General features: G+C 41.3%; 1 protein-coding gene across 1 annotated transcript in view; it reads right to left on the minus strand.

Annotated features, from left to right (window-relative positions):
• Window positions 1-9,750: 9,750 nt before the first annotated feature.
• LOC128302082 (muscle M-line assembly protein unc-89-like) overlaps window positions 9,751-13,740 on the minus strand; it is a 162,676-nt gene continuing 158,686 nt past the window's right edge. Inside the window, exons 6-8 of the mRNA XM_053038807.1 lie at window positions 13,315-13,701; window positions 10,338-10,838; window positions 9,751-10,253 (exon numbers count right to left, since the gene is read on the minus strand). Of these exons, the coding sequence (XP_052894767.1) occupies window positions 10,000-10,253; window positions 10,338-10,838; window positions 13,315-13,701 (1,142 nt within the window). The 3' untranslated portion in view covers window positions 9,751-9,999. The remainder of the gene's footprint in view (window positions 10,254-10,337; window positions 10,839-13,314; window positions 13,702-13,740) is intronic.

Consider the following 13,740-nt stretch of genomic DNA (forward strand, 5'->3'; position numbering starts at 1 on the left):
AACACAATCACCGAAAGTGCTGCAGGATTTCCCGTTCAACGGCATCCTGGCACAGTCTGCTTCGATCACGGTAGTGTAGCAATAACGTTGAAGGCACAGATTGCGGCAGAAATTGCACGTTTTTCAGGCGTTTACAAGGTTACTTTGATAGTGCAAACACGACCACACGCGCGGCTCCACACGGCGTATGATTTTTTCCGTCGCGCACACCTTTCACTGCACGAGAAGGCGGCCTGCGTTGGGATTTTCCACCTGCATTCACGGTGCATCGTTTTCACTCTCACTATGCTCTCACACTGCTTCTACGCTGTTTTCACTAGCCACGGTTTCGCAATTCGATCGCTCAGTTTGTGGAACGCTTGTTTCGCACCCGAATCGAACTCTTGACTTGCGCAATACCGACGGCCTATTGTTGGCGCGCGTTTTCGCTGGAAATTCAAAATTCAAACATGCGTACGTTTGAAAACGACAGATATGCTAAACTGCGGAACGCACTGCAACGTGAATATTTCATCGAATACGCGAAACACTACACCATTAGCACGTGCCCGAGCGTGCGTTCCTCTTCGTGAGTAACGTTCACGATCTTCACATGCATTTCTTTCAACGTGCGCACGGCTCTTTGCTGGTGCTTCCAGTTGCGTTGGAGTGTAACATGGAACTACTGCCTTCCAACTGCTCGCAAGCTATGGGGAGGCCCAAATAAACGACCGAATCACCACCGAATGGTGGCAGCGGTGCAAAGCCAACCGCAACGAAAGTGTAATCTTTGCTTGATCTAGGCGTTTGTGGTGTCTTTCTTCATGCCAGTATTGCTCCGGCTTCGGTTGAAAGCATGGTTGTTTTCCTTCAAATGCTTCGGGTACATGACGACATTGTTCCGATAGTGCACTGTGCGTGAACATGCTGGAAGTAGTCTCGGAGGTATAGCGAGATATATGTTACTCTATGGTTTTAAACGAATCATGTTATATTTATTGCGTTTTCGTAAATTCTGGTATATCAACAAAAGTTTTCCTAATGCAATATTACACATTCGATAGAATTTATTAGTTATTCAAACGTAAATAGCATTGAAAAATTATGCTTTTCAGCTATGAACCACGAACAGTTCGACACCCGGCATGGAAAACACTCTATATCAGCATGGAAAACACAATTGTTACCACTCATGCGGGCGTCGTCGTACGGGATATGCGGTGTGTGGAAAAAGCTAAAAATAAATTACCCGAACACTACCGAAGAATGGAAATGAGCCAGGCCCGTTCCTTGGTTTCTCATTTCTCCACCACAGCAGTTGATAGAAGGTGCGTCGATCACCGGGTGTTGGTTTTGTTTGTAGTTTTGTGTATGTATATTTAAAGAGTAGCACTTAGCCGGGAAGCTAACGGAGCGTCGAAGAATATGTGTATCACCTCTTTTTGACTGCAAGGCGCTCGAAATGAGAACTTCATGGAAATTAGCTGAGAAGTGTTGTGGGGGGCTTGCGAATTAATGATCTTGTACAGATGGTTTATTTTTGCAATCAAGTTGGTCATATTATTGTTCACGAACGAGAAACTATGAAAGGACGCAGCTTTCAGTAACAACTGAAATTTGGCAAAATTTCAGTAAATAATATTGAACTTTCACTAATCTTTTGAACCTGACTGAAACTTTTGATTTATCATTGTTTGTACCTTTTTAATTGAACAACATACGGCAATTAGTTGCCTGATCTATAGCGAATAGATGTAGTTGAACACAGGCAGCTACCAAACACTACCAAAGACTTGCAAGACCTTTGGAATAAATGCTAGTAATAATATAAGAATTTATGTAGGCATGTTTAAGGCCTAAAATTAAGTTTTATGTACATTTAAATGATCTGAGTGACGGAAAAAGGCATATTTCAATGAGGTGTGTGCGCGTCAATCATCAGCCAATCATCAGTCGATAAGACAACTTTACTTACTTACTTATCCTATCCATATGCTACAACCACTTCGCGGTTTTGGCTTGCTGCAGGAGTCCTCTCGAATCGTTCACGGTCGAGCGCCTTCGTCTGCGAATCCATTATTCTGACCTTTCTGGCGAACACATCAACGCCATCACTTCATCTCATTTTGTGCCTACCACGCCTCCTCTGTCCTTGTTGTCGATCTAAAAGGACTTTACATGTTGACGTGACTTCCGGAACCTGTCGAGACCTAATCCACTGCACTCACAATCGTACAACTAATAGAGCTCATCATTGACTCCTCCATTGTTCTTTCCCACATACGAGATCAAAATTCTTTTGAGCATCTTCCTCTGGAACGTTCGAACGAAGTTGTCTAAAGACAAATTTTTTAGCACAAAATAGCGATCCCTTATGTTTTCGCTTATTTATCGGATTTTCAAACTTTTGTTATTCTTTATCTGCAGTGCCTAATGACACTCTGTGAAATGAAATTACCCGTAAGCGATCAGAGTCCGTTTCGGCAACTAAACTCTCAAACCAATCGATGTTTGCACCCTGTTCCTGCTTTTCTGTAGAATTCCGTTTGAACGTCAGATCATTGAAGTCTATGGCATCTAACGTATGCCAGACCAGTATAACCGAGCCTTGGATAGCACTTTCTATAGCTGCGAGATTGTAAAGGGCACAGACCCTCATTCATTTAAATCATTATTGATCAGTCAAGTTCGTTGAGTACTATTAGACTGTAAGTAACATTAAACCAAATATGAACCAAATATATCTTCTTCTTCCTTATTGGTACAACAACCTCAAGGAGTCTTCCATTTCTGACTTTCTTTGACTTTATTTATCCTTAAATGGATAGTTAATCCGTAGATGGATACGACGAGCTCTATGAGCGGTGAACGGTGAACTTACTGTCATACAGCTGATAAGCCTCGTCAGGCTCCGGTGGGACACATGTATACGGTTGTACGCAGGAGCCAAGAAATTATTGAATTGTTACAGCTGTGATAGACCTAAACGTCGTTGGTTTTTATTTTTCTATTAAACTATGTAAACCGGCCGAGTACACCCGGGATAAGGTGACCTTTAACTGTTTGGAGGAGGCAATATTTTCCAACAAATGTGAATTGCATTGAATTAGATTAAGCCACCAGTTATAAGCAATACGGCCAGTATCTCTTTCCAAATTACCTTGAATGCTTTCACGTAATTATGCGATCTACGAATGGAATAAGACGACCAGGAATGGGAAGAAATATATCTTGTAGACAAATGATCAGCAATCTTTTACCAGAAAGGCCAGGGTCAGAAAGTTTAAACAATTCTGAAAAAATAGAGTTGTGTTTAATGAGCCTTTTAAGAAGAGTCTTTCTTATGAATGTTAAGTATGGAGTCATTCAAATATGGAATCGACTTACAAAAAGTTTCATGAATCCTCAGAGCAGTGACGGATCAAGTTCCTTGAGGTCTTATGCAAAATGGCAGTTCTGACTCATATTTTTCTATATTTAATGTGAATATTTAAGGAATTTTCAATGTTTTATGGAACTTTGGTTACTCAGGGATCTTTGCGAATTCATGAAATTTTGAGGATTCATGTCTCTTTGATGATTCATAAATCTTTGAGGATTACAGGTCGTTTTGATAAGTTTTTAGGAGGTATGTGTCATTTGTATATGTCATTACAAAACATATTTAAAAGTTTTTCTTAACAAGAAAAGTCTAAATACTAAGTAATTAGTATAAAACTAAAAATAAGGTAAAAAAAAACATGTATTATTTGTTTATTTGAATATTAACTTGGTTAAGGAACGTTAATCATGACTGAGATTGTTACGCATGGTGTAAATAGTAAATACGTATGTACAAGTGACATCATAATTGTGAATTGCATTATCTCCCATTGAGGCTGCTGATTTAAAACTTCCTGCTGAAAAAATATTAATTCCCAGTCAACTTCATCCTTTTTTGGGTGATTTGAAATGATAGATAAGAGAGTTAATTTTTGTAAAAAATCCCTGTAACATAGCACACCCGGAAAGTAATGTGTGCAATATGGTTGATTGTACAACGTAACAGTTAGTATCTTGTAAAACGATCTGCATCTCTGTATTTGCGTTGGAAAAACACGTGTACAAAAGGATTTAAGCTGCGAAAAGAAGTGCAATTAATTATCAGCACGAACGAACCAGAAAACTTGGAGTTTCCTCCGGGAGGATTGCAGGGAAAACTTTTACCTAGCTCTGTACCGGTCCAAGGTAGAAGAAGAAAAAACAAGAAAAAAGGCTATACGTAAAACAAACTAAGCGTACGGGCAATTTGTTTGTTTTTTTTTCCGTTTGCCCGTTCCATGTAGAGCGACTAACGGCATTGAAGATTAAGATGCACATTAACAACAACCCAACAATACTTAGCAGTGCCAAAGTTGCGTAAGCTCCCAGTTTGTCTGCTGATCATAATGGGATGCAGAAAATGAAAAAAGTGTTTTGCAAGGTGAATTGTATATTGAAAAACTTTTGTCACCTTCGCGTGAATGCTGGAGCTACAGTAGCCGGAGTTGGCAAAAGTGTTCATTGCTCCATAGTTTTACACCTTCGCGCGCTGTGCCGTTTCGGTAGATTAGTGCCGGTAGTAAAGTGCGAACTTATTAAGTAGTAGCAACATAATAGGAAAAGTTGTGATTCATCGAGCAACATGTTGGGCGGAGAATAAATTCCTTTTCCCGGGCAAGAAGAAAACATTGATAAATAACTACGTACGAGATTTAATTTGGAAGTTTATTCACCGTGGAGTAAATATTTCTCAGAAGCTTCGACGGTTTTCGACCAAACAGGAGGACCTTTCCCCAGTGAAAGATGCAAACGTTCGTTATGTTTTCATAGATTTTTGCTTTATTTAAAATATCATTTTTCCAGTTTTTGTTCAGTTTTGTTTTCTTTACCTGTGTAGAAATAAAAACAAGAAACACAATCCATGTTGGTTTTCAATCAACATTTTACCTCTTACATTTTTCTGTGTAGCTCCGCTCGGGAGCGTTCATCTTGCAGAATGTGTTTCAATGTTTATGTGGACTGGACTGATCATATCGTTTCCTTTTGTTCATCTGTCAAAAGAAAAGTTGCCCTGCATTGCTTCCCCTACACGTATGCTCTATGTGTGTGAACGTACATTTTAGTTTTGCCTATATAATTTGCTTAAATCTCGCACGTTACTGTTGTGTGTGTCCACATGGTATCATGGTATTATTAGTGATAGGAGAATTCGCTTTAATTTTCCTCTATGCGATGGGATCTTACGGCTAGAGTATATTTACACTTTGCGTATGTTTTTTCCCTCTCTCGACCGACAACCTTGCAATTCTGGTCTAATGTTGTAAGATTTCTACATTAGCGTTCCCTTGTTGTGGTTGTGGTAGGTTTCAGTGATTTGTTTGTTTTTCGTTCCAAGTTAAACAATCTCTGCTGGAACATAATATTCTTTTCCGATTCAATACAATTTAAAATAATTATATTTAAATGTTTACACTTACGGGCTAGTTTTTACATTGCTCTATTTCCCGGTGCTACCCTTTCACACATTCGCTCCCTGCCTCCACGAGCTGGATTTCTTTCTTACATCTTGTATCATTCGAACGATTTGTTTCGCATCTTATGGCGGGCAAAAGCTTTCCTATCTATCTAGATTGAGTTGTTTAAAATTAGCGTTCGTATGTTCATACAAAAACAGCATGATGATGTGTGGCGAACCTGGCCACCGTAAACTTTATTCCCTTACTTTTTTAGTCCAAATTTATTAGACACGATATCTTTGTTTTCCCAGCAGGAAACGAACATTTTTGTGCGATCGAGATCATTTTTTCGAATAGCTATGAACACACACATACACAAAATAATAAGTACGAAGGATGATGAGAATGAACATGAATTGCTGAAGCTGTAATTCGAATGATATTGTTAATATAAGGTAGTTCGAATATTGTACAAAAGTAATGTAGCGTTTCATTTAAAATTTGTAGAAGGAACAAAAGAAAGTAAATTTTCCTCAAAACGCTCGAAATGACTGCACGTGGAACTATTTGTAGCAGGCATTCAAGATTGGCCGCCAGATGGCGCCACAGTAAGATGAAAGAAAGTTCACCACTGGGACAAGCTTTCCGTAACAAATTCACCACATTCTGTACAGCTTGCAGGTTTGGTAATGGATTTTTTACATGATTTGTTTTCCTCTACTGTTTAATAAAACATAAAACGATGCTAATGCATAACATTATCACTTGTTTTCGAACATTTACGTACACCTTTAGCCGTGCATTGTGTGCTAATTGAGTGGGTTTTTTTGGTGAGTTGAACATTAGGTAGCTAAAAAAGAGATTAAACATTGACGAATTGAAGGAGTTTGGAGCAAATAATAAGAGGTCTTTCGTACCATGCGGTTTGCGCGGCAAGCGCTCGCTGATCCGGTAAATTTCGTGTGTGTTCACACCGACAAGTCTACATGTTTTAATTTCCATGCTCCCAAACCATGTGTGTATAGCGAAGGATGGGGAATATCTGTTTCTTTTGACTGCAGTGTTGATTCCGATGCGATTTTGATATACATTGTGTTTCGACCAATGGTTTGAATGTTATTTATATAGCACGTTTAATAATTTGGCGCCATCCGGCGTAGATAAATTCGATATTTCCTATACACCCCTTCCCACCCCACACACACATACACATCCCTCACACAAACATACACACACACACAACACAAATGGACACCTGTTCACACATACTTAGGTAAGAAATGTTTCGCACAACCCACAATGACCTGTTCTGTAGCAAAACAGGACAGCGATGAAAATCAAGCAGGCATATTCGTACGGGCCCTTTCATCTACATTTCGATTTCTTCATTGCAGTCCAACTGTAGTGTGTGCAAATGGCTGGAACTAAATAGAAAACAGTTAGCCCCACAGGTTGGCGCAAAAGCGAGAGGCGGCAATGGGATGGGATTAGTCACACTTCCTACGAAAAAGGATGTTTTGATCAAGTCTGCTCAACATATTGATGCTACCGTTCGACAACAATGTGCTAATGCAACTACGGTGATCTTGCGCCGGATCGGATTCTATCGGGTAAGTGCAGTTTTTTGTTTTCTTGTTTTTTTGTAGATCCTCTTAACAAACAGTTCGTGCAATTGTTTGTGAGTGGTTTTAGCGAAGAGTGGTTAGTTGTAGGTTTTAGTTGTTTGCTGCTTCTTATTCTTTTTTTGCAGATGGCTGTGTGTGGTAAAGTATACGTTTACTTTCATACAACGCTTTCTGCTTCATTTTCGAGCGTGATACGCCTCGCTTCGTGTGTGTATGTTAAAAAGAACTGTTTTCCCTTTTGGAATCCATTTTGTGCACCGGCATTCAGCAATCGTTCACTCCGAAGGATACTAATACACTATCTCACAAGCCAATCCTTTTCACCACACACAGGCACTCACATTCATACTAACTCGCTCATACACTTAAAGCCCTGTTCATATAGAATCCGCACACACTTGAACTCGATCCATTTTCAACGTAGAAAAATGAGTTATACCTCAAATCAAAGGTATTTTATTATACCTTCCATGAAAAAATGTTAAACAACATATTAATAATAATAAAAAAAACAAAGAAACAGAGCTCTAAACCAAAATATGAACGCTAAAACATACGTCCTGAAATTATATGGCCAGATTCTGACGAGGTATTAAGGTTTATGGATTATAGGTAAGAGGATGACGAAATATAGATAAAAAAAGATTTTAAAGCAGGGTGCTAATAAAAAACTATCTAAACCTCAGAACTTGAAACAAATTGTCTGGAGAAGTGCGTGAGTAATTTTTCATCAAGGCTCATGAGGCTTTTGTCAAAGTTGAAGTCTTTAAAATAGCTGCACGGGAGCTATTGCGCGGCATTAAATGAAACTTCCACAATTCCATGCGTACACCGTTAATCTTTTTTTTAAATATTTGTAATTGAAAGTTCAACAAAACAAAACACCTGTGAATTGGTGTATAAACCATTTTTATAGGTCGAAAATTGAATGAGTTCTAGCGAAAAATGTCTGTCCGGATTCTAAGTGATCAAGGCGAATCGGGAAACGAATCTAACGCAAATGCAGTGCACGCACCACCTGTGCGCGTAGCGTTTTGCGTTTGCATAAATGGTATTCTCTCTCTTTATTCTAGATCTGTATCTTTGTTTCTCTATACACCTGTTGGTTGCTATACACCTGTACGATTAGGTCGATCATTGCGAAGTGTGTTTCTCCAAAAAAACTCGCGTCGACTCTCCACACCAGCAGAGTCGCGATCAGCATCCGCTTGCGTAATGTTCTCGATTTTAAGGGCACATATTTTTCTTTTATCTTTTCCATACAATTAAAAAGTGTACCTAGTTAGCAAAACCCGTATTGTATTACAATACGCATTGAAGATAACGTAAAACATCTTATCTTACGACGAAGGGCGCCCATTTCTGCGTAATTCTTTACGCATTTCAGCTGTTGATCGATTTTAGTACGTGATTGTGCCCCTTATCATCGTAGCGTAGCGGTAGTAGTGGTAGTAGCCCAAAATGGCATCCTTTCGCCCGGGGGCTACAGTGCACAGGAACGTTGCGAATGTATTTGATTCACTATGCTGGACGATGGGCCAAGCGATGGCAAGGGATTTAAAATAAAACGAAGCAGCACACACACAATTACTCTAGAAAGCTAATCCTAATCATTGGCATAGAAACATGTTTAAATACGTAAAGTATTCGCTAGGGTGTATGAGAGGGAGTGTGTGCGCCAATGGGGAAAGACACCGCCAGGGAGGTACAAATAATGTCATGTTCAAAACGCAACATCAGTGAGATGTTTCCCGTGTCGCGTTGCGCACGTCGCGAAGCTCAGCATGTTACAAAACCATATTGAGTAGTTAATTTCAGTCGGGATATCAGTCATTTTGTGGTAATCTGCAAACGGTCCAGGCTGTGTGTTTACCATTTGCTCTTCCTAACGCACAAATTGAATGTAATTTAATGTGGACATGCTGTTGTTGTGCTGTTTGTAACGAACGATAAAAAAGCACGAGAGATTGCTCTGTTCGGGTTCGACCGCGCGTTTTGTCAGTTAAACTGATCACACCGACACACACACACACATACGTCCCCCGGTCGGCAAACACACAGAAGCACTTAAATTAAAGTGTCAAACTAAAACAATTAGCTTCGCAAAACGGCAACAAACTAGCAAACCGCAGTGTAGTGGATGTGTGAAGGGTGTACTACTACTACTAGCTGGCTAGTATGGCGGTTCGGGTGGTTTTGTGAACCACCCTGTGTTCGAAGTGAGCTTCTTTTTTGTCGTGTCGTGCACTTGTTTTTGTACGTGTACTGGGTTCTGTTGCGGTTGTGGGGCCGGTTGTTGTTGTTGTGCCAGCGAAACAATTGTCGACCCTCCCTCCCCCTTTCCCCCCGTTTATGCTTGGCCACCGATGAAGCAATAATGAATAGAGATACATTCATAATTTCGCACGAACGCAACGCGATTGGCTGATGTAGCTGGCAGTTATAAAACAAAGCGCAGGACAAGAGCATCGATTGCAACCGCATTCAGGAACAGCGCGCGAATTGTGTGGCGCTTTTTTAACCTTTCTAATATGTAGGCGCTACACCGCTGTTCTCTTTATAAACTGGCTAGCTTTTAATTGATATATTCGCTAAACCGTTCCGAGGATGATGCGTGCGGATGGCTACTGCTACTACGATCAATTTATGCAAATCGTTGCTAGCGAAAGGATGCGGTCGATGCAATTTGCGCTAGTTCCGTCCCGGCCCTTTGCCGCCAGCCATGCGTCGTATTGCACTGTAGGTCCACCCCCGGGGCGTGTGGATGCAGATGGGCGGATGGGCGGGCTGTGTTCGTTTGATTTTTTGTTGTTGTTTATGTTAAAAGCAGAAAGGAAAAAAACCGGAAATGGATGGATTTGCACTTCCAGCTTTTACAGGCACGATCCGCTATCAGCGAACCGTACCCGGGGCTGTTCTCAGACAATTATTTCCCGTATGACGCGTCGATTCCGCGAGTTCGGTGTGGAGTAGCCGCTCTCCAGGTTGTCCTCGTAGATTGGCTGCGGTTGCTGCTGCGCGTGCAGGTGTAAGCTGCCGTGGTCTTGCGTGTGGTTAAGCTGTAGCAATGATTTGCTGTCCTCGGGATCTAGCTGATGCAGTTGCAGCTGCTGCTGTTGCTGCTGATCCAGATAGGGATCGGGCAAACCGCTAACGTCGTGATATGATGAGTCTGCAATAACAGTGACACGCAGAAGGGTGGATTAGTGGAAATGCATTACACCGGGGCCGGGCGTCCTATGGTTTTGCGTCCTACCGAAATGCGATGGCTGGTCTAATCGTTTCTTTGCTTTATGTACAGACGCGTAGGAATCACCGCAGTACTCCTGCTGCCGGGAGGGATTCTGGCTTTGGCGCATTGCCGCCGCATGATGATGGTGGTGGTGCAGGTAATCGTCTTCGCCACCGTGCTGGCTGGGGGTGGCCGCCTGGTGCGGGTACTGGTTGTACTCGTCGCCCGCTATCGTCATCGCACCGCCGTACACGTTCGAGTGCGTGGCAATCGGATCGTAACCGTAGGCAAGCCCGGGCGTACCCGAACCGGCCGCAGCGGTCGTGGTGGTAGTGGTGGTAGCATACGCGGAACCACCACCGTGCAGACTGGCCATCGATAGTGGTTGCATGCCGATGGTCATCGTGGTGGAGCCGCCTGGTGGCGGTGGTCCTCCCTTTAGCTGCCAAATGGAATCCTGTGAATTGACGCTGCCTCCGTTGTTGGAATTGGTGTAACTGTTTTCCGTGTAACCCATCGTGACCCCTGCGGCGACGAAAGCCGTAATCGTAACCGGTGACCGAAGAGAAAATGGAAGAGAGAAAACAAGGGTGTGGTTTGTGTTTTTTTTCTGTTGTAAATATTAAGCTTATTTGTGGTAAAACAAAAGAATTGAAAAAAATACACTCTTTACGCCAGTACAACGTGTGCAAACAACGGTGTGCAAGAGCATGAGGTGGAAAAGTGCACAGCATCTCGTGGTATACCATCGGGCATAAAGTCATATTCAGCCAGTCACTGGAGACATAATACTGGATAAGGGATTAATAGTAAAACCGGAGCAGCACGGTTTTTTTAAACAAAAAAAAAAAAAACAGCAGCAGAAACGACATCCGGTAGGCAGCCGAGAGTTGCATTTGCGTCTGCATTCCATACCGAGTTCTTTGGGGAATATGATAGGTACATGGGGACAACACAGAGTGAAAGGATTTCGTTGCGTGCTGTGCTTGAAGCTTTAACTGAACAATGTAACTTTTGCCTTTTTTTTTACCTCGCGCACTCGTGTGTGCGAGTGTGTGTTAGTAATGGGATTGCGCTTGTTTTGTATGGCCCAGTTTTATAGGGATTTTTCCTTTCATTTAAATACGGCTCAATTGTAGCAGAATCGGTATTTCCATTGTTAGGCAGGATTCCGCGGGCACATGCAAGTTTCAAGTTAACTGAACCAACAAGTTCATTTGGCTGAATTAAAAATGTTGATGTGTTTCCGTAAAGCGTTGTGTAAATATATGCATACTTGCAGTTTTGTACCATCGGAATGGTATGTGCATTAAATTCAATTAAAAGTTACATTGTAGCATTGTTATCGTTTTGACTTTTTACGTTTGTTGAAGGAGCAATAGCGGATTGAGAGGAGTGAACTGCTGGAACAACTATTTGTCTGAATGGTGTACACATCATGAGGAATTGGAACATTGTGTAAAAGTTTGCAATATGTTTTTGTACGTATAGAACGTCACACAGAAGTGATACGGTAAATAAAGTGGTAAAATATAACACCTAGTGTTGTGTCTAAATGATTCTTTTGGGAAGAGTCATTCGTGTGAATCATCATTGAAGAGTCATCGATCATGAATCGAGTGTCAAAAATATGCATGATTCTTCGTAGTGAATCATGAATTGCTAAGAAATTATGAATTTACGCATGTTTAGTAAACATTCTCAAGTAAGAATTTTTGTCCAACTGAAATGACCCCTTTTAACAATCGAGTGTGTAGACGAAGTAAACCGAATCTGTTATATTAGCAATTATTATGTTTAATAATTTGTTGATAAATAAAAAAATGTAGATTCAGAATTTCTTAGCTATTCATGAATCATAGAGAACTTATGATCCTGCAATCATAAGGTTTCTATCGGGAATCTTGAGGTTTTATGAATCACGGAATATTCACTTCAAAGACTCATAATCGTAAATCTGAATCAGAATACCCAAAACTACTGAAAAAAAAAATATAGTAATCACAACTCATAGTGGAAATGTATCATGCACTGTGCAGCTTTGCTAGTTCTACTTCTAGTGATTAGTTTTTTTGCAAGAATAAGGTTACGTAAATGTGGTCAAGCACACGCAAACAGTGTAGTGAATAATCTAAAACATTTTGAATGACAATCAATTGGGGAGATCAAGCTTCGGGATGAAAACACAGCTAACGTATCGCTACGAGTTTGCTACTAACAATCCACTCTTTGAAAGGGTTCACTCGTTTGTGTTCCACCATCGAACACGCTCGACCGATCTGTGAAGCATTCTTCGGGTGGCAAAAGCAAAACCAATAGCTATTTGGTGCAGTTAGGCTAGACATTTGCATGGAAAACCAACACGGTAGTGCAACGTACAGCAGAAAACACTGGATGCTTGGGGTTTGGGACTGTATTATTATTATTAACTATTTACCTGCTGGATTGGAAGTTATGGCGCTTGCTAGTCCTGGATTAGTAGAAGCAATACCGCAGAGAAGAAATGGCAGTGAAGGGAGTTAAAAAATGTCGGTTCGTATGGCGTTCGAGTGGTCAACCCAAAGGAAGTTGATCGTTAAAGAAAAAAAAAGCATCAATATTTGTGGGGATGGTTGAGCAAATGTTAGTGCTACGTTTCATTTAATCGTTTACTGTGTTGCGTTTGTGGGCGTGTTTTGTATGAGTGGATGTGGAGATGAACAAGATCTGTACAGCAACACATAAATACAGGGGCACGCTGCTACTGAATGATGAGCCCAGTAATGGAACCGGGAAAACATTTGTATGGATCGAGCTAATGTATGCTTTAGTAACCTACACTAGAAAACACATACTAGCGAGCTGAAACGTTATTGGTAAAAAAATGAAATAGTAACCTTTAACATAATGTAGCTGCGATTTGAAATATGTAAGTAGATTAAAAACCAAACCATCCTCAACCTCAGCAATTCGACTTATTGCTAACGACGTTGTCGATTGTCGTACGCATCCCATTACTTACATTCGTTAGCTGGTAGACTATGGCCAGCTACTTGTATGCTCGTTCCCGTATGATATCCGTAACCGTTGTGCGTTGCGTAGACGGATGTTTTCTGATCCTCGAGTGCCAGAGCGAGATCCATCGAGTGCTCGAGGGCTTTGTTGTCAAGCCCGGTGGTCGTGGGATAGTAGGGCGGTGGAGCTTGACTTTGCTGAGCCACGATGGACGGTCTTACCGAGTCCATCTCATAGTCTTTCGATTGGTTTGATTTCTTCGTTTGATTGCGCTTACAGCGGCAAAACATAAGTAGTAGACCTACGAACAGTGCAAACACTACACAGGAAACGACGATCGCGATGACTGTTGGTGTAGCGATGAACGCAGAGTCGTGTATCAGGGCAGGGCCAACTGGAAGAAGTGGGCGAATCAAGTGACAGAAGTTAATAA

This window comes from Anopheles moucheti, chromosome 3 (genome assembly GCF_943734755.1).
Source record: "Anopheles moucheti chromosome 3, idAnoMoucSN_F20_07, whole genome shotgun sequence".
Taxonomy (NCBI): Eukaryota; Metazoa; Arthropoda; class Insecta; order Diptera; family Culicidae; genus Anopheles; species Anopheles moucheti.